The sequence below is a fragment of the Martes martes genome, assembly GCF_963455335.1.
Source record: "Martes martes genome assembly, chromosome: 12".
Lineage (NCBI taxonomy): Eukaryota > Metazoa > Chordata > Mammalia > Carnivora > Mustelidae > Martes > Martes martes.
Window position 1 is genome coordinate 73053549 of NC_137900.1, and position 20308 is coordinate 73073856.

At 51.5% G+C, this 20308-nt stretch overlaps 1 protein-coding gene and 1 long non-coding RNA gene across 3 annotated transcripts in view; one reads left to right on the plus strand and one right to left on the minus strand.

Annotated features, from left to right (window-relative positions):
* PTPN3 (protein tyrosine phosphatase non-receptor type 3) overlaps window positions 1-18176 on the minus strand; it is a 109511-nt gene extending 91335 nt beyond the window's left edge. For both annotated transcript variants that reach the window (XM_080819539.1, XM_080819538.1), the window contains exon 1: window positions 17720-18176. In XM_080819539.1, the coding sequence (XP_080675665.1) occupies window positions 17720-18044 (325 nt within the window). In that variant the 5' untranslated portion in view covers window positions 18045-18176. The remainder of the gene's footprint in view (window positions 1-17719) is intronic.
* On the plus strand, window positions 18049-19732 carry LOC308352999. The gene is made up of 2 exons (XR_013967720.1): window positions 18049-18188; window positions 18955-19732. It is a non-coding gene; the product is annotated as an uncharacterized lncRNA (long non-coding RNA).
* The last annotated feature ends 576 nt before the right edge of the window (window positions 19733-20308 follow it).

Below are 20308 nucleotides of genomic sequence, written 5' to 3' on the forward strand. Positions count from 1 at the left end.
TATCCACGTCAAAAGACAACCAGGCTAAAGGCGGCCCGAACCAAGCCGGAGGGGACCCGAAGTGGAGGGAAATCGGAGGGAATCCAACAGAGTGGCTCCTGGCGGTTGTGTTCCCGAACCTCACCACCTCACCCAGCTTCCCTGCGTCTTTCTTGCGCCAAAACAAACAGAACCCAGAATCTGCCATTTTAACCATTTTAAAGCATACAATTCAGGGGCATTAATTACATTCACAATGTTGTGCAACCAACCACTATTTCCAGAACTTTTCTGTTCACTCCAAACAGAAACTCTGTACCCATTAAGCAATAACTCGTCATTCCTTTCCTCCCCCAATCTCTGGCAACCTCGACCTTGTCTCTATGAATTTACCTCTTCTAGATATTTCATATATGTAGAATTAGACAACACTTGTCCTTTCGTGTCTGGTTTCCTTCACTCAGCACAGTATCTTCAAGGTTCCTCCATGCTGGAGCAGGTATCAAAATCCCATTCCTTTTTAGGGCTGGGTGATAATATACCATCGTACAGAGACACCACATTTTGTTCAGCTGTTTGTCTGCGGGACACTGGGTTTCCCATGTAGCTACTATGAGCAGTGTTGCAATTACCATCTCTGTACAAGCATTTATTTGAGCTTGGTTTCAACTATTTGGGGTATATGCCTAGGAGTGGAATTGCTGAGACGTGGTAATTCTAGGTCTGTAGCTTCTTGACGAAACCAGACTTTTCTATGGAGGCCGCACCATTTCACATTCCCATCAGCACGGGAAGAGGGTTCTACTCACTCTACATCTGCACCCATACTTTCTACTCCTTTTGATGACAGCCATCCCAGCAGGTGGGAAGTGACAGCTCATCGTGGCTCTGATTCGCATTTCCCTGATGACTAAAGTCGAGCATCTTTTCATGTGCTTACTGGCCACGTGTAGATCTTCAGAGACATGTCTATTCCAAGTCCTCCGCCCATAGTTTTAATCGGGTTATCTTAATTTAGGTTGAGTTAAAGAAGTTCTTTAATATACCCTGAATAAACCTTTACCAGATAGAGGATTTGCAAGTATTTTCTCCTAATCTGTAGGTTGTCTTTTCTTTCTTGATAATTTCCATTGATGTGCAAAAGTTTTTAATTTTGATGAAGTACAATTTATCTACTTTTCTTTTACTCATGCTTTCTTCTATCTAAGAATCCACTGTGAACCTCAAGGTCATGAAGTTATACTTCTTGTAATCCCTACAAGTTTTATGACTTTGGCTCATATATTAGGTCACTGATCCATTCTGAGTTAATTTTTGTATATGGTGTGAGGTAGGGGTTGCCCTGGCCTTTCTGACCAGGCTCCCTCCCCACCATAATCCTCTGGCAGGACTAGCATTGCTGCACTACACGGTGAACTTCATGGCAGAATCTGGGTCTCTTAAAAATCACCAGTGTGGTGCAGGCAGCCCAGGGCCTGGTATCATTAGGTGGTTGATAACTGCCAGATGGATGGATGGTTGAATGGATAAGCTACTGGGGTGGGGGCCGGGGTGGGGGGCATGCTCCATCCCCGTCTGCCTACCATTACTGCAAGCACCCACAGCTGGCTGAGCAATTCCTGTTTGTAACAAATAAATCTGAAAGGCTATACTTAATAAGAACTAAATATGTACTGGGGCACCTGGGTGGCTCACTTGGATGGGCATCCAATTCTCGGTTTTGGCTCAGGTCATGATCTCATGGGTTGTGGGATCAAGCCCACGTGTTGGGCTCCGTGCTCAGCGATGAGTCTGCCTCAACATTCTCTCCCTCTGCCCCTCCCCCCACTTGTGCTTGCACACTTGTGCGCTATCTTAGAAAGAACTAAGTACCTATCAACAATTTCATTTACACACTCCAATCACTTAAAATGACCAAGATTTAACTAGTGCACTGAACTAATGGCACTTAATTGAGTCCTAGCCCTGGAAAGCTCCTCATTTCCTTACCAAGCTCCTAGCTCAAGTCCCTCATTGCACAGAAGGGGAGACCCAAAGGGCCAACGAAAGCTAAGACTTCCCAAAGTCTGAGTTTCAACGCCCAGGGCTTTTCCCCACCAAATATAAGCCTTAGGATCTCCCACTGCAAATAAGCAACAAAAAGTTATGAGGTTAGTCTGAATTGCTTCAAATGTCAGGAATGGCTGTCTGGCTCCCAAGCCTCCCAATGGAAAAAAAAAAAAAAGAACCCTGGGTCCTAGATCTCATTAAGCAACAAGGCCCATCTCCTGCCCTCCTAGTGCAGCACACCTCACTGCTCTCACTCCAACCCCCTGCCTGCCCATTCCCAGGTTAAGCGCCTTCCCTCAGACATCCTCCACCCGCGCTCTCTCCATGTGTCTGCTTAAATGTTACCTGTCAGTGAGGTCTTCCCACCACTCTTCTCCCTCAATCTAGATTTCTCCTTACCACTTATCACTGCTGGACGTGTTAAGTATTTATTGTCTCCTCCCGATTCCCACATCCTCCCATCCTCACCTCCTACAAGAATGGTGGTTCCTTAAAAGTCAGGGGCTTCGTTAATTCACGGTGACCCCTCACCCCTGGAGTAGAACCTAGCACACATGAGGCACTCAACAGGAGTCTGTGGAAGGCATGAATAGAAGGTAAGATGCCACTAAGCATCGCAGAAGGAAAGGCAGGTACCTCCACACTTGGGGTGAGCATGACCGGACCCTGTAGCCACGCGGGCCTGCAAGCTTACATCTGGACCCACGGCCCGTCCCTGCTTAGCGGGGCGGGCAGGGCAGAGATGCCGTGTGTGATCAAACACTCCCACACGTCTCGGTCAAGCCGGAGAGGCCGGCAGCGGCTCCTCTGCTGACCTGGGCACAGGAAATGGAGACTTGCCCCACAGGCGCTCAAGAAACACTTGGGAGGGGCGCCTGGGTGGCTCAGTGGGTTAAGCCTCTGCCTTCGGCCTATGATTTCAGGATCCTGGGATGGAGCCCCGAATATCAGGCTCTCTGCTCGGTAGGTAGCCTGCTTCCTCCCCCCACTGCCTGCCTCTCTGCCTACTTGTGATCTCTCTCTGTCAAATAAATAAATAAAATCTTAAAAAAAAAAAAAAAGAAATGCTTGTGAAATGCACACAGCAATGAATGAACAAACAACTAATGTCCACAGGGCTCACGCCCGTGCTTCCAGGAGGCTTGTGTCAGCGGTAAGAGAAGATCACCCCAACAAAGCTGGGAGGTGGTCTGACGAACTCCACTCCCAGGAACCTACTGTTAGGACACATCCAAACATGAACCCACGTCAGCGGCAGAGATTTTCCTCCCAACCACGCTTCACGTGGACAATTACAAACCCAAAAAGCTGATTTCCAGCTGTAGAGGGCTCGTTAAATAAGTCACAAAATAGGCCCCCCGAGCCCATGAAGACTTCACAATGACACACTGACGTGGTGGGAAATGTAAGACTATTAAGCAAAAAGGGCTGGTTGTAAAACTGTATCTACAGTGAACACAACTATTTAATTGTAAAGGCACTCGAGACCATAAATATAATCGCTAGTTTCTCCCATTCTTTCAGACTTTCTGTATTTCCTAAGTTATAGTGAGCCATGACGAGTCTGAAGAAAATCCAACTGATAGAACTTTAAAAAAAAAAAAAAAAAAAAAAGCGGTCAACTGATATTTCACTGGACCCCAGGGTGTGTAACTACTTAACCTCCGTCTGGCCACCTCCTCCTCCTCCTCCTTTCCGTATTCACCCCACCCTGCTTCTTCCTCTTCCTCTGGCCTGCCCCCAACTGCCCTCCCAACACCCCCCCACTTGTCAGCCACACCAGCAACCACTCCTCCCCCAGAAATCCCGTTCCAAGCCCGAGCCTCCCCACCCAACACTCCCCTGGCTCACCGACCCCAGGCTCGCTCCTCTACTTCCCAGCACTGGGGGCTTTGAGCCCGTTACTGAGCCTGAGACACCACTTCCGGCTCAAGAAAATGAGGCTGGCCCCAACTCACGGGGGCCTCTGAAGGTCCAGGGAGCTGAAGGATGTCCACCTGGTAGGGCCCCCGCCCCACAGGGCCCTTCTGTGGGGAGGGCCAACGTGCTGCGAGTTTGCTCTAGCCCTGCCGTGTGTTGAGTCTCAGTCTGCAGCTCCTACCCAGGCTCCTGACGCTGAAGTTCTTTACCTTCTCTCTGCCTGGGTCTGGGCACCTGTCCTCTCCCGAAGGGAGAAGAAAAGCAACAACAGATCAACACAGTGGTTGCTTGGCTGAAATTCCTATTCCCCGCGGCAGAAGCCTCGGCTCCCACACAGTCCCACTCTCAGAGCTGATGCCCCAATCCCCAGCAGCTGCCCCTCGCGAGGCCGCATCTATCTTCAGAAGACATTCCCGGCATTTTAGTTAAGGTCTTGAGGACTCCTCAAGTCCTCGTCTTCCCTTGTCCACAGCAACATTATCCCATCGTCTCAGCTCAGTGTTTGCTTCTTTCAGTCTCTGGGGTTCACGAATTCTTTCTTCGTGAACATTCTGCATTCATCCCTCTCTAATCCCGGAGGCATTTAATGAGCCCCACCTGTGGCCACGCTCCACAGCGGGTGCTGGGGTTCAGGTGAGTAAGAGGCTGTCTCAGCTCCCCCCGGCTCTCTGGAACTCGTAGGCTGGTCGGAGACAGAAACGCATGAATAACCAAATAACCACCTTTTGCTGTGGTGAGTGCCCTGAAAACAGCTGTGTGCCCCCTGGCTGCTGGGGCCTTGTCCACGCTGTGACCAGAGCTCAGCCTGGGTCAAAAACAGCCTCTGAGGGGATTCTTATGGCAAAGCCAGACCTTGAAGGATGATCTACCAAACAAGAAGATCAAACCACTCAGTGCTTATCCCAGAGCTCTCAGGCTCCCCCACTGCCCCTCCTCCACCATCACCCACAACCTGATTCTAACCAAGCTGCCAGTCTGCAGACACCTGAGTGCACCTGCCACTCCCAGGTGGCTCCACGCAGCTGAACAGAAAGAGCTGCGGCTGTGCGTATCTTCTCTCTCTACATGCTCTTCTCCACCAGCCGCCTCCCTACCGAGGTCACGTTCCAGGCCAATGCCACTTGAGTGCGGTTTCCAGGCGGCTGGCATCAGCATCACCTGAGTGCTTGTCAGAAATGCGGACCCTCAGGCCCCACCCCAGACCTATAGGACCTGAATCTTCTCCTATGCACGTTGAAGTCTGAGGGACCCCACTTTCCACCGCAGTCCAACCTCCCCCTGGTCTTCAGCGTCCTCCTTGTCACAGCGCCCAGCTGCCATCTTTAACGTCCACGCAATGAGCGCACACCCAACCCCCACAGCGTCTGCCTTCTCAGCCGCAGAGACCTCCACGTCCACCCCCAAGGCGGCACCCCCTCAGCCTCACCTTGCCCAGGGCGACGAGCCCACACGGCACAGGTCTCTCCAGCTGAGACCTCTGGCTCCACCTGTGGGAGGATGTCCCCATGGTCATTCTGTCAGCTTACTGAGGACGGCCGCCAGCCAGTCCGGCTGCTCCTAAGTATTCATTACGGGCCACCAGGACAAGCACTGCCCCGGACCTAGTGGGCTGGAGGAACTTGTCATTCCCAGTATGGAGATGAGGAAACCTGAGCAGCTCAACAAGGGCACGGGGTTAGTGGGAGTGGGGTGCAGAGAGGACCCAAGCTTACAACTTGCACCAAGAAGTAACAAGGAGCCCCGCAGGCTTGAAGAGAAAACTCTGGAAGGGGACTTACAACTGAGGCAGCCCATTTGCACTGGGCCAGGACCTAGAAAGGAGGAAAAGTAGGAGAACAAGTGGGAGAGGCAGGTGGAGGCCAGGTCACGAAACCCTTCGTTGACAGACTACGGAGCTTAGACTTCCTGGGTGAAAGGAAGGTAACGACATTTTGGAGCAGGCTGGCCAAAAATGCCTACATCCTTCCACTACCCAAGCCCCCATGAACCTGATCCTTTGCCTTGGGGTACTTGCTTCCCTGACCCTCCTGGTATGGCAAACACAGCCAGACTCTCCCAGCTACCCTGGCTGCATCTTCCTGCCTGCTTGCCCTCAGCCCTCTACAACCTCCTCCCTCCCCTCCCAGGCTGAAGCCCAGCTCCTGGGAAACCTCCACCAGCATGTTTCTGCCAGTCGGCTGTCAGGAACAAGGGCCAGCTGCCAGGAATCCATTCTCTCTTTCTACGATGGACAGCACCTTCCCCGGGACAGCCGGGGGCATGGGCTCCCCTTCCAACCTGGGTGTGGCACATCCAACCATCTAACAATGTTTCCACAATCAGCTCCTCTTAGAGGAAGACCCAGACTCCTCCCCTTCAGCCAGCATTCTAAGGGGAGCCAGGCCCGGCCCTGGGGATGGAGCTGATTAAGAACCAGTCTCTGGGGGCGCCTGGGTGGCTCAGTGGGTTAAAGCCTCTGCCTTCGGCTCAGGTCATGATCCCAGGTTCCTGGGATCGAGCCCCACATCGGGCTCTCTGCTCAGCAGGGAGCCTGCTTCCTCCTCTCTCTGTGTCTGCCTCTCTGCCTACTTGTGATCTCTCTCTGTCAAATAAATAAATAAAATCTTAAAAAAAAAAACACAAAAAAAACAGTCTCTGCCCTGCAGAAGCTCCTAGGAGAGAGCCCTGATCCTCAGTACGTGCCTCTTTATGGGGAAAACATTTTTGTGACCTCTGTACATTCACGCACTTGACCTGTTTGGTGATTCTTAAAAAGAGTAGCCTTTCTTAGTCTTCTAAAATGTCTTTAAGTGGCGAGTCATCCCTGCAACAGTGAGTCAGCCTTTTTGATTGAAAAAAGTTCAGATTAACTGTGTACAAAACAGTAAAACTATCCCACACATTAAAAATTTCTTGCATTATTTATAGATTGGAAATACATCGGTAGAACTTCTTTTTGTGAGACACAGATCTGTTCTAGAGTCTGGCTTCTCAGTGTCTCAACACCACCCGGGAGCTTGCAGACTGCAGGCCCACCCCAGACACCCTAGAAGAACACGAAGGCTTGGGAAGCCCTGGCTTAGAGCATATGGCTTGTGGGGTTGGGGTTAGAGACAGGGGGAAGCAAGGCCAGATGGAATCCGTGGGGAACAGGGTGATCTTAGGTGCTTTCGTATGGAATGCTTTTCGGCAGGAATATGAAGGAGGTATAGGTGTTAGGGGCCACTGGAGGGGGCGGGGATAGGAAGCAAAAGCAGAGGCAAATGGGACAAGCACAGGGACAAACCCAGTTTTAGCAGGAGTGGGGGAGGGGGTGGAAAGGAAGGGCAGGCTGGAGGAGGAAGGTCTGAGGTGTGATGGGGCAGGATCTGTCTAGTGCAGGGGTGCAGGGGAGTGAAGGGTGACCCTGGGTTTCTATGCTGGAAGACTTGTCACTTACAAAGAGGGCGTTTTTAAGGAAGGAGGGACCTGTGGGGGGGGGGCACCTGGGTGGCTCAGATAGTTAAGCATCTGCCTTCGGCTCAGGTCATGATCTCCAGGTCCTAGGATCGAGCCCCATGTCGGGCTCCCAGCTCAGCAGGGAGCCTGCTTCTCCTTCTACCTCTGTCTGCTGCTCCCCCTGCTTGTGCTCCCTCTGTCTCTATCTCTCAAATGGAATAAATAAAATCTTTAAAAAAAAAAAAAGGAGGGACCCAGGGACACTTGTGGGGATGTTCAGATGTGATAAACATATGACCCAAATTGCCCAGAGATGATCAGGCCCTGTGAGCCCCTGAAAATGGCATCAGGGGAGTCTACCCAGGAAAGCGTGCAGAATGATAATAACAGAGGATAAAGGAAAAAGAATGAGCCATGGCAGGGGTGGGGGTCAATTGTGGAACCACATCATAGAAGCCCTGGTATGGGGGGGGGGCAATCAGTCCGCAGCACAGAGACCCAGTGGGCTGAGATAGCAGAACCCGCCCCTGGTCTTGACAAGCAAGCAGTTTCTGATCATCGCAGTGAGGGCAGTGTTGGTCAAGGGGTCAGTGTTGGTGGGGCATGCTGGGGTAGCTTAAACACCCTGCCTGCGGTGGCAAGTCCCAATCAGTCAAAGTGATGTCTTTCTGTACACGCATGTTCACAGCAGCATTACTTGTAAGAGGCAAAAGGTGGAAGCAATTTAAGTGTCCACTGACAGGTGCACGATAAACGAAATGTGGTGTGTACACCTTCAACGGAACATGACTCCTCCCTGAAAAGGAAAGATATTCCCACACCTGCTCCAACACGGCTGAACTTGGGGACGGGACATCATGCTAAGCAAAATAAACCGGTCATGAGATGACAGATCTTATATGAGTCCATGTATGTGAGGTCACGAATCCTCTAACACACAGAGACAAAGTCAGAGGGTGGTTGCGGGGGGCTGAGAAGTTAGTGTTCGATGGGTACAGAGCTCTGGTTTTGTAAGATGAAGAGTTCTGCAGTGCATGGGGGGTGATGGTGCCCCACCAGCGTGACCGTACCTAAGGCCACTGAGCTGGACACTTATGTCCATTTTACTGCAATTAAGCACAATTATGGCTTTCATTATAGGCAGAGAAAATCTGAACTCCCAGAACCGAGCAGGAGGTCTCTGTTCAGAGGTGAGAGCAAACCTTTCTCAGCGGCCATAGAGGACTCCTCCGGCCGGCCTGGCAGTGGAACTGGGAAGGGAGCAACTGGGTAGTGACCTAAAGGTGAGGCTGGGCTCGGAGAAGGCTTTTTCCCCAGGTGATGGGAGGACAGCCTTCGGCTCTAAGTGGAGAGGCGAGCCTGAGCCAGAGAACACTCATTTTCTCAGACAGGAGGAGAGGAAGAAAGAGGAGAGGAGCCAGAATGTAAAGGACAGCGCAGGGAAGGGGATGGCGCTTCAGGATCTCGGGGCCACGGGCCCTCTGGAGAGCCAAGGTGAGGACGATAGGTAGGAGACCTGGAGAGAGTGGGATGGTCAGGTTGGCTGGCGTGGGAGTAGAAGGGGAGAGCTCGCTGCAGGGCTGGCTGGCGGGCTGGCTGGCAGGCCGGTGGGGGTGGCAGGGGAGGGGAGGAGGCCGGGGGAGACAAGCTGGTTGCAAAGCACAGGGCACTTGTCTGAAACGACCATGGAGCCGGAGGTAGCGGTCCTCAAAGGAGGGTCCCAGGTCTCGGGAGCAGCGGCAGCCCCTGGGGCCTTGTTAGAAATGCAGGTTTGCAGGCCCCACCTGAGTCTGATTCAGACCCACGGAATCAGAAACTCTGGGGGTGGGGCGCAGCAGCCCATGTTTGAACAGGTGATTCTGATGTGATAAAATCAGATACACCCTAGCATATACTACAGAAATTCAGTGGAAGACACAAACCATTTTCCATGTGAAAACAGAAACAGAAAATCAGCCTAGCAACTTCCACATAAAAGGGCCAGAAATGCAGAACGGGCTTCAACGCCAATACAACTGCTTACTGCAGCGAACAAACTTTCTGTTCACAAGACCAAGAGGCTGTCCGTCTCACCCACTTCCTCAGATGAGATCTAGAAGACACACCTAAGATCCGGGGTGGAAATGTGGGGACTAGTCCACACCCTCCAACCTGTTATGTGAGCCGTGGAGCCCGCCACAGGCCTTTCAGGGACTCAGTTTACCCATCTATAAACCAGGGAGCTGGGAACACCGCTTCTGAGGTCTCTTCCAGTTCTGACACCATGGGATTCCTTCTGTCCTCCAGGAAACGTGACCTCAGACTAGGTGCTTTCGCGTAGCCATGCCTCGGCAGGGGAGAAAGAATGTCTAACTGGTAAGACATCATATCCCAATTAACTGGAAAACCTTTCCCAAGTTCAGTAAGTGCTACTATGTTGCATTCGAAGAACGAGAACACTTCCTCACAAAATGGCTTTGCCATTAAAGCGACCAATGCCTAGAGCTATAAAAATACTGTACTGTCCTGGCCTGTGTTCATGAAGTCCACATGACTGGGACGGCCCAGAAAACATCGCCAAACCTTCATGTTTTTATCCTATGATACTTTTTAATCCAGGAAGGTGGGGTTTGTTATTTTTTTGCTAGGCAGAAAATGAGTTAAAAGAACTGTACTGTACAGCCCCCCAGGCCTGCCCCCTCTGACCCAAGTATCTGGGGACACGGCATTGCAAGTCTAGGCTTCCCGATAAATGGCCTTGTGTTGACCTTGTTACCGGAATCCCTAGACGCTGGTTTCCTGCCTGGCTTCTCTGCATCCAACTCCCTGTCTACACCTCCTGGTCATCCAATGCTCATCCTTTTGTGCCTGGGTCCCCAATGCCACCTGCTTCCCTGCCTCTGCCAGAGGCCAGTCACTTGGTTCTGATCTCAGAACGAGGGTGGTGAGAGGGACGTGGGTGTTTGTGCAGGAAGGAGAGTGGAAGTGTGAGCACGAGGGGACAAAAGATAAGGTCTAGGGAGCCACTAGTCTCCTGTCCCACCTCGATTACACACCCTGGCTCTTAAATTCCACTGGAATTTACCAGTGGGAAACACAGCTGGCTTGTTGGGCCCCCTTGTGCATCTATCACAGACCCAGTCCCTCTGCTTCTCCATCCAGCCCCGGTATGTAAATGACCTTCCAGTCTCTCCTAGTAGCCCCTCTGGCAGAAGGTGCAGGGGAGGGGAGGGCCAAAATAAGGATGGTGTAGCAGGAGCAAATTTCAGTGGGAGCAAGGGAGGTGCGACAGACCACAGGTATTAGAGCCTTGAACGGGGGTGGGACAGGCAGTGCCAAGGTTAGTCCCCTCTCTATCCAGGCAGAGGATCCCCAGTGCTAGAATTTTCCAGGCTGATCTCCAACTCAGAGTCACATCTGGGTAGGGTGACCACACCGCCTGACTTGCCTAGGGCAGTCCCAGTTGAGGCTAGTTCATGAGATGTAATTATTAATAGCCCCACTTTTATCTCAAAATGTTCTGGTTTAAGTGATGAATTTTCACTGCTTTATTCTTGGGGCCCTAAGCCTGAAAAGTAGGAGTTGCAGACAGAGAACGGTGCTGAGCACTAGGAGGGAGAGACCTCCAGGCTGAGTCTCGCCCCTCCTCAAATGCTCCATTCTCCTCTCCAGCACCCTGCCAATCCATCACCGGGGTCTGCTTGTACACCTTCAGGGACAGCAGGCTCGCTAGCCCCTGATGAAGCCTCTTCTCTGGGGGAAAGCTGTGCTATAAAAATAGCATGATTCAGGGGCACCTGGGTGGCTCAGTCCTTAAGCATCTGCCTTCTGCTCAGGTCATGATCCCAGGGTCCTGGGATCGAGCCCTCCATCGGGCTCCCTGCTCAGCGGGAAGCCTGCTTCTCCCTCTCCCACTCCCCCTGCTTGTGTTCCCTCTCTCGCTGTGTCTCTGTCAAATAATAAAATCTTTTTTAAAAAAAAATAGCATGATTCAAACCTATAGACAGTATGACGGTACTAACAAGATCCTTCAGCAAGGAAAGGAGTAGCAGTGGGGGAAACTAGAAAACCTGCTTTTCCCTTCCACCTCCTTCCATCTTATGGTCTCTCCATTCAATAAATATTTACTGAGTGCATCTGATGTTCCAGTGGAACTGGGGACACAATGGTGAGTTAAAACAGACTCAAGTTGAAGGGCATTTCTATACAATAATGGGCCTGTGCTTTCCAAAAATGTCAAGGTCATAAAGGACAAAGAAAGGCTAAGTAAGGGTTCCAGTTTAAAGGACATTAAAGCGAAAGGATGACCTTATGAAATGCATGATCTGGGGGTTTCTTTGCTACAAAGGACACTATCCAGACAACGGGCAAGCACCTGAGTAAGATCTATAGATTAGATAATTGTATTGTTTCAGTAATGACTTCTTGATTCTAAAAATTGTGCTGTACTCATATAGAAGAATGTCATTGCCTTTAGGAAATACACTGAAGTATTTTGAGGGAAAGGGAGAATCTAAAAATAACCCTCAAATGACTCAAGAGAAAAAATATATATACATAAAGAGCAGAATAAAATAAATGTGATAAAATGGTAACATTTGCAGAATCTGGGTGAAGGGTATATGAGAGTTCTTTGTTCTATTCTGAGAACCTTGCTGTAAGTCTGAATTAGGTCAAAATAAAAAGTTGGAAGAAAAAAATAAGCCTCAGAGAAAGGTTTTTTTTTTTTCCTTTTTTTCTTTTTTTTTGAAAAGAAAGCCAGATCAACCCTGACTTCAGAGAGCAACCCGTGTTGCTGGGGAGATAGGTACTAATACAAATAATTACACTAATTAACTGCAAAACTGCAACTGTGAAAGCACTGTGAAAGGAGAGAGATCCGGAGGCATGAGCGTTTACAATAGGCCGTTTTACCTAAATCACGTGCAATCATGGGCTAACAACCAAAGCAGGAATTACCTTGTGGGCAGGGGGAGGGGGACAAGGTTCCAGGCTCTCACAGCCCCTGTGGCAGGTAAGGTGAGCCGGGACCAAAGCCTGCTCACCCGGGCCCAGCGGGAGACGCCAACATCAGTCTATCCTTCTCTTCTCCAAGCAACAGGTATTTCTGGAAGACATCCCTGCTGCAGAGGACAGGCAGGTGAGAAGGTGTGTAGGGTCCACCACAGTGGTGGAGGTGAGTGTAGCCTCCAGCAGGAGCATCACTGAAGTTTCTTCTGCTCCCTGACACTCTAATTTTCTACAGCAGGCATGTATAAATTTGATAACCAGCCCGGAGGAGGGAGCTGGTGGGAGGAAAGCGGGCTCTGACTATCACATCCTATCTTCAGGCCTGCTAGTGGTCAGGGTCAAGGGATGGCTGATGGAGCTGGTTGCTGCTTCACTTACAAGCACCCGGGGTCTAGACTGAGGCTGCCTCCACCTTAGGGAAGCAAAGTGCTAGGGGTCAGGTCTTTACACTCCACTCCCAAAGTCAGCCCAGTACCTTCATCACACAGCATCCAGCTGGCCACGGCCCCTTTCTGGTCCTGGATCCTGCCCCTTGGAATATCCCTTTAGCTCTGAGAGCTGGGCCCCACAGCCCTGTCCTGGTAGTGGGCCATTACTCACCCTCGGTGACTCTTGGCACTGAACACTAAACAAAGCATCTGTCTGGAGGGTCAGGGACCTGACCACAAGCTGGGGTTGGGGGACCCTTTGCTGTGCCAAGTTCTGTCCTGGTGGGTTTTCATTCATTAGCTCCTTTAAAAAGGTCCATTTAAAGGAAACAGGTTCCATTATTATCATTTTACAGTTAAATGACTTGTCTGGGAAAAAGACTTGGGTTCACATCTTGACTCTCCTGCTCATGAACAACGTGCCTTTTGGGTGGTCACGCCATCTCTCTGAGCCTCGGGTTTTTTTTTTCATCTTATCAGTAATGTGGGACTGGTAGGAATTAACAAGATTCTGGGACTAGACAGTACTATTTATCCCTCTTTGAGGCACCAAGGGGCTCAGTACAGAAAATTCACTCCAAACTACACATCGCTTAAATATTTACTAAAACCTTGTGTATCCTAACAGTAAACCATGGGACCTGAATTTTCCAGGACTATCCCCATTTCAAATCCTCTGTCCTAAGTTTCCACATAAAGCATCAAACTGTCTCAAAAATTCCGCTCTCTCAGTATCCAAACGACACCTCCCAGGCCCTCCTCTTACACGAAGAAGCAGCACAAACATTCTTTCTCCAACAACAGATCCCAGTCTTCGGTTCAGAAAATGTAGTCAGCGGAACCTTGCTGGCCCCCTGATGGAAAGAGGGTCAGGGCAGCCAGTGCTCCATCCCAGCTCCAACTCGGCTGCTTCCCGGCACGCGGTGGTAGAAGAGGCCATCCTGTGATCCGAGCATCGCCCACAGAGGGACACAGACTGGTGAGATGAGCTCTGCCCCCACCTACCCAGCAAGCTGACAGCACCTAGGTAGGAAGCACAGCCAGAGGGTTGCTCCAAGATTGTAGGTAAATGAGTTAATATTTAGAAAGCACTCAGAACAGTGCCTGGAGCCAGCAAGTGCCATAACAGTGTTTCATAACGAAATCCAAAGGCATCCCTGGCAGAAGGTGCTCATGCCTCAAAGACAACCCACTGGCATCACTTCTATCTGGGGAGAACAAGGAGAATGGCCACTCACCCCCGCCTGGAGTTGGGGGACACGGGGGAGAGTATGCTGACTACAGGAGGCCGGACGTGGGAAAGAGTAACCACTCCTGATATATACATGGTCTCTGGGCCTTAGTGCCTGCTGTTCTGTCCACTCCCCAAATACCATCTTTTCTCCCTTCAAGGCTGAATTCAAATGCCAACTACTCTTTATAGTGTTCCTTGACCCCCATCAGAATGAATGGTTGCCTCCACTGGTCTCTCTTGCATCTGGCTTTACCCTCTTTTAAAGTAACTGTGAGACAGAGAAGTAGCTACAGAGCCTCAAACACGTCCACACACATCATTGTCTGCCCAATTCCACCATGCATCCTTCCAAGATATGGGTCTGACTTCCATCTCCTAGGGCCTGATACACGGCTCAGTAACTGTCTGAATTTGCTGTGAAATCTGTGTTCTCGGCTGGGTTTCACCTGGTGGGGCCAAAAGTAGCTTCAGGGGCACACATAAGCAGAAGCTACTAGTTGCAAGATCTCGGGGTCTGGGAACCCATAACTAAATCAGATTTTAGCCAGAGGCCTGCCAAAGCATTCCCTCTCACCCCTCTTGCGGGAGATGAAAGGAGACACCTGTGAGACCGGAGCAGGGTGGACGCTAACCTGATCGTGGCCCATCTCTAATAGAGTTGGTAAGAAGAGCCTACGCCTGGGAAGCAACACCGGCAGGATGCCCTGTCTCCAACAGCCCACCAAGGCCAGGGCAAGTGCAGTGTGCCTTAGGCATTCCAGCCCCTGCAACAGACTGGGAACAGACGAAAGGGGATTGGCCTTGCTTTCCAGGAACCACTGCTGTCTGGTGGAAGGAAGCTGAGCACTGGGATCACGGTCAAAGTCGCAGGCCCCCTCCCAACCTACCACAAGCCCTGAGAGTTCAGTGGGGAGGTAGGGAGCCAGGCCTTCTTGCTCCTTCCAATCCCCAAAGCTAAGCTCTGTGGGTGGGTTATGTGCATCCTGGAAGACAGAATTCTTCTGGGCCTGGACTGAGGGTTCAGAGGGTCACAGTTAGTCCCTCTTCCCAGACTACCTTTGCTAGCTCAGTTTCTGCAAGAGTGGGAGAGAACAGCAGTGATATTAAACCAGTTTAATTAAACCAATATATGCGAACCCTCCCAGTTTCACAGTCAACAATCAAGTAGTTGGTCCCAATTCCCTAAGGCCAGTTACCAGCTGGGAACCCCAACTCTTTCAGGGGTAAGATTTATCTCTGACCAGGTTCCTGCCACTTGCCTGAGGATAACAGCTACCAGAATTCTTCTCTATGAAAAAATGTGAAAGAAGAGGTCCAAAACAGGAGTGGTGAAGCAGTGAGATATCCTGAATTTGACTCTGTGTTAACTTAGGTTCTTTGTTCTGCTCCCAGCTGTCCCTAAGGACCTGCCCCCACCTGGCAGGGAAGTTCCCCCAGGCATCCTGGGTTTGCTAGGATCCACTGGCCTACTCAGCATCCCCACCCAGAGCTGCACCGGATATACAGAAGCAGCTCAATAAATGCTTGCTGAACCAAAAGCCACTCGGAAAATGCCTTCAGTAACTTGACCTTTTACATTCCTCAGCTAATGCCTAATTTGCATATAAGAGCCCAGTTTTAGGAGATGGCAATTCTCCAGAGACAACTCAGGATCAATACAGAGTATTAGGCACGTTTTATTCTACTCTAATTCTCCAAATCGGTATTCCATTAAGTGTACGTGGAGTTTATGGGAGCTCACTATAAACTAGAATATTTAACTAGAACGACCTACTCTGTCATATAATAGCTTACCGCTGTTAATTTTCAACTAGTCAATCTCAGAAAGGTTTCCAGCTTCCAGTCTGCTTTACGTGTCGATTTAATCGCCAGGAAAGTCATTTGTTTGAAAGTCTCCGTACAATAAAGGGCAGCTTGATGCAGAAGAAAAAGACCTGCCCAAGGAAGCAGAGACCTGAGATCTATCCCACCTGGGCCAATACTGTATGATAGGTTGTTCAAGGTCTCAGTTTCCTCATTTGTAAAATGGGAATAACACTGGTCTCGCGGGAGAGTTGTAAAAATTAAGTGAGTTCCATCCATCTGGATGCACTCTGCACAGTTCCATAAGGCTATGTGAAGGTTAGTCAAACACAAGATGAAATTCTGGAACAACAGCCTACTCAGGTAGGCTAATGACAGAAAGCAGGTGGTTCTAAAGGGCGAGAGGAGATATTCTGCCCTCCAAGGGACACTTGGCGGGGGGGGGGGGCGATGGGACATTTTTGGTTGGCACAACTGAGGGAGAAGGATTGCTACTGGAATCTACCAGGTAAGACCAGAGATGCTGCTAAACATTTTGCAATGCATTGGACATGCCCCACAACAAAAACCGATCCAACCCCAAATGTTAACAGTGCTGAGGTTAAGAAACCCTGATCTAAATAATCAGGAAAGCTTTTTCCAACAGAAATCCTTCTAACCAGGCTGTACTTCCTCCCATCATCTCTTTAAACATTTGCAAGATGGATCATCTTGCAAAACAGCTCTTTTGTAAGTGAAGCTGAACTGCCAACTTCTGGAGTTTCTGAATGTATAAAACTGCTTTTAACTAAGATGCTCTCAGATTACAATTCGGCTAAATTGTTTTTCCAAAACCCTTGACTTCTGCAGTTCTCCAGGGCACAAAGACAGGGTCTGTCACTCTGCCACTGGGCCCCCGAAGATGCTTTCGTAATTCTAATTTCCTGGTCAAATGGGAGCCACGAGGGTCTCTAAACGAATTAAATTCACATCACGCCAACTGCTCCCTTGCTTTGTGCCGGGCACGGAGCCAAACACCTCCACATAATTTATCCCACTTAATCCACCCAACCACCGAGTGAGGTGGGCATTATTACCGGCTGTTTGCAGGGGAGGAAACTGAAGATCAGAGAGGTTAAACAACTCGCCCAAGGTCACCAGCTGGGCAGGGGGAGCCCAACTTGAAAGGAGGTCTCCAGTTTCCAAGTCACAAGCTCTTTCCACCAGCTCGGAAAACCCAGGTGTCAAGTTGTCTCAACTTCCCATGAATTTTTAAGGCAACCGCAACTTCTCAGTAAGTTTAGGTTGCTGAAAATGGGAATTTCCGGGGGGCTGGGCGTTCTCACATCTACTCCCCCACTGCAGCTGTCTCACCGCAGGTACCTGATAAATCATTCCATATCGCCCGCGGAACGGGGAGGATTTATTGGCGCTGGAGTTCGTGCCAGGCCCAGGAAATGCCATCTTTGAAAGCCGAGAGGCGGATTCGCCCTGGGAGCCGAGAAGGTCTGGCCGCCGCGCTTGGCTGGCTCCCCGCGGGCGGTGCGCCCCCTCGGCGCCCCGGGCTGGGGTCGTCGCGTTGCCGGGCCCTCCAGGGTCGCCGGCCACGTCCACCCCAGCCCGGGTCGGAGCGCACGCCCACGCCCCGCCGCCGCCGCGTCCCGGCCGCCCGCCCGGGACTGAGCCCCACCCCGCCCCGCTTGCTCCCTCCCGGCACGGCCCCGCCAGGTGAGCGCGCCCCGGGAGCCCCCTCCCCGCCCCGACGTGGCGTCGGGACCCCGGGGCCGCGGCGTCCACCAGCCGGCCCGCGCGCTCCCCGCGCGCTCGGGGACGGGTGGGGGCGGGGCGGCGCCGAGCGCGCCCCCAACCCCCAGTAGTCCCGCGCCCCGCCTCGGCCCGCTGGGGTCGCGCCCGCCCGTACCTGCAGCATCCGGGGGCGCGGGGCGCCCAGGTAGGTCGCGCGAGCGGGCGGCGCGGAAGCTCGCTCGCGGCGCGACCTGGCCGCCGTCTGAGCATGCCCAGTGCCGCCCGCGGGCGGCTCCCGCCGGCCGGGCTGGCCGCGACGGGCCCGCGCGCGGGGCGGGGGGCGGGCGCCGGGGCTGCCCTGCGGGGCGCCCCTGCTCCGCCCCGGCCTGGCGCGCTCGGACGCGCGGCCCAGGGCCACTGGGGCTCTGCTGCCCAGCTCCTGGCAGCCCCAGTCCCTTCGCGCAGGCACGCAGACACGCAGGCATTCGTTCCATAACCATTTATTGGGTACCTACTGTGTGCCGAGCCCTCAGTGATTTTATGCTGAGGAATGTCAAACAGACCACGTTCAACACATCTTTAAAACGAGGACGAGTCCTGCCCAGCTGGGGTCCTTTCAAGCCAGTGCTCATCCCGTCCCACTAGTAAGTTTACCGGCTTAAACGGTCTTCCCCAAATTTCTTACCCGCCCTTACCCTCCTCCTCCCATCTGTGCTCTTGCTGTCTTCTTCCCCTCGTCCGACTGCGGCCTTCCTGCAGCCCCATGAGCACCTTTATGTCCACCAAACTCTCAGTACTTGGCCACCCTCAAGACATTTGCACACGCCTTTCCCCTCCTGCTGTGGAGGGCTTCTCTGCCCAGTTTTTCAAGTGGCTGGCACCTTCTCGTTGTACCTATGTCCTTGTCTGAGAGGCTTGCGTCAGCACCTGACTACATTAACACCCTGTTCCTGGACATTCTCCATGTCCTCGTTTTATTTCCTTCACATTTATCACTATCCATTAATTCATTTAACAAGTAATTATCGATCGCCTACTTCGGTTCTTCAGGCATGGTTTACAAATAGGCAAAAATCCCGTCCCCTGGTGGAATTTAGGGAAAAGGGGGCAAGCAACAGACAATAAACATGTAAATAAGCAAGCTATATAGTATATGAGAAGATTATAAATCCTTAAAGGGAAAAAGGACAAGGTAAGGAGACGAAAGTCTAGGGAGTACGGTTTTCAATGAGGTGGACTGATCAGCCGGTGAGAGTACACTGAGAAGGTTTCAGCCCCACGGAGGGAAGAGCTTTTGCAAAGACACTAAGGTACAATACTAGTTAGGCTTTGGCAAGGACAGAGTAGTAGGAGATGAGGTCGGCAAGTGACTTTTCCTCTCATTTGCTTACTTCTTGTATATTCCTCCAGGGAACGGCTGGAGCTGTACAGCCCTGCCTGTCCTCCCTGCAGTGTTCCAGCTCCTGCACGCCCGCACGTGGCACGCAGTAAGTTTAGCTCAAAAACTGTTTGTTGGATGGATATGTGAATGGAGGGATGGACTGATGTTTGGAACCGTCCGGTCCGGACTAAGGTGCCCGAGGTCCAGGTGGCCGGTCTGCCCAGGGCCATTTGGCGGCCGCCCGCAGCACCTGGCACCTCATCTACGTCCTTGTCCCCGGGGAGCGCCAATGCTAAGCAGGCGCCGCCTGAGCGTCGCGTCGGGGGGAATTCCGACGGAGTCAAGGAGTCCCAGGAACAGGACCCGCCCCGAGCCCTGCCCGGCCCTTTGGTCGCTCGCAAAACCTGGAGCCGCCGCGTAGGTCCAGAGCCCCACTGAGACGGACGGGGAGTTCACTGGGCATGCTCGGAGCCGGGCGGGGCCCGAGTGGCCCGGAGGAGGAGTCTCCCGGTGCGGCGGGCGACGCCCCCGCAGAGCCCGGCGGAGCCCGGCGGAGCCCGGCCGGACGCTCTGCCGCCGCTTTGTTCCCGACGCTTTCTGGAGGGTCTGAGGGCCCTTTTTTTCAAAGCTTAGTAAGAAGGCTGGGGATTCGGAGTCTTCGAAGGGCATTCTCTGCCTCCTCCGCTGTGTGATCTGGGCCAAGCACCATACCCTCTCTGTGCTTCCAATAACACGAATACCCATCACTTGGATCTCGGCAAAATGTGGGGACTGAATGAAATAAAACACGTGAACATGTTTAATCCACTTTAAAGGTCCATTTTGTGAGTGCCTACCTCAGTTATCTGTCATCTGCAAACCAGTTTGCCAAGTGCTAATATGAGGAAACGTAAGTTAATGGACGTGGGAATTCTTAGAGTTGTCTCAATTTGCTTTCCACCACAAGCTAGGCTGAGACTATCTTTTCTTTCCACACATGCAACAGTCGTGAGCTTAAACAGTGTTCTAAGTTCGAACTCAAAAATACCTGCACATCTAAGGGGAAAAAAGACCTAAATCTTTTAAAAACCGTGCATTTCCATCACCATAACAGAAGCAGGAATAAAAGGAGAGAGTAGTCCCCAAACTGGAAACAAATGAACGCTCCCAAATAGTGGAATGATTAGTTAGGTTATGGTATGTTTGTTGAAATAATAACTAGTTTATACTAAGCTAGACCATAATGCAACAGGGGGAAACTTAAAATACAATGTTGCGGGGGTGGGGAGGGACGGGGTGGAGACGAAAACACAAATACGCTGCATAAAAATTATGCCTCTGCATTCACCCAGGCTAGAAGGAAATATGGGAAAATGTAAATGGTTCAATTTTGGAGGGTAGTGT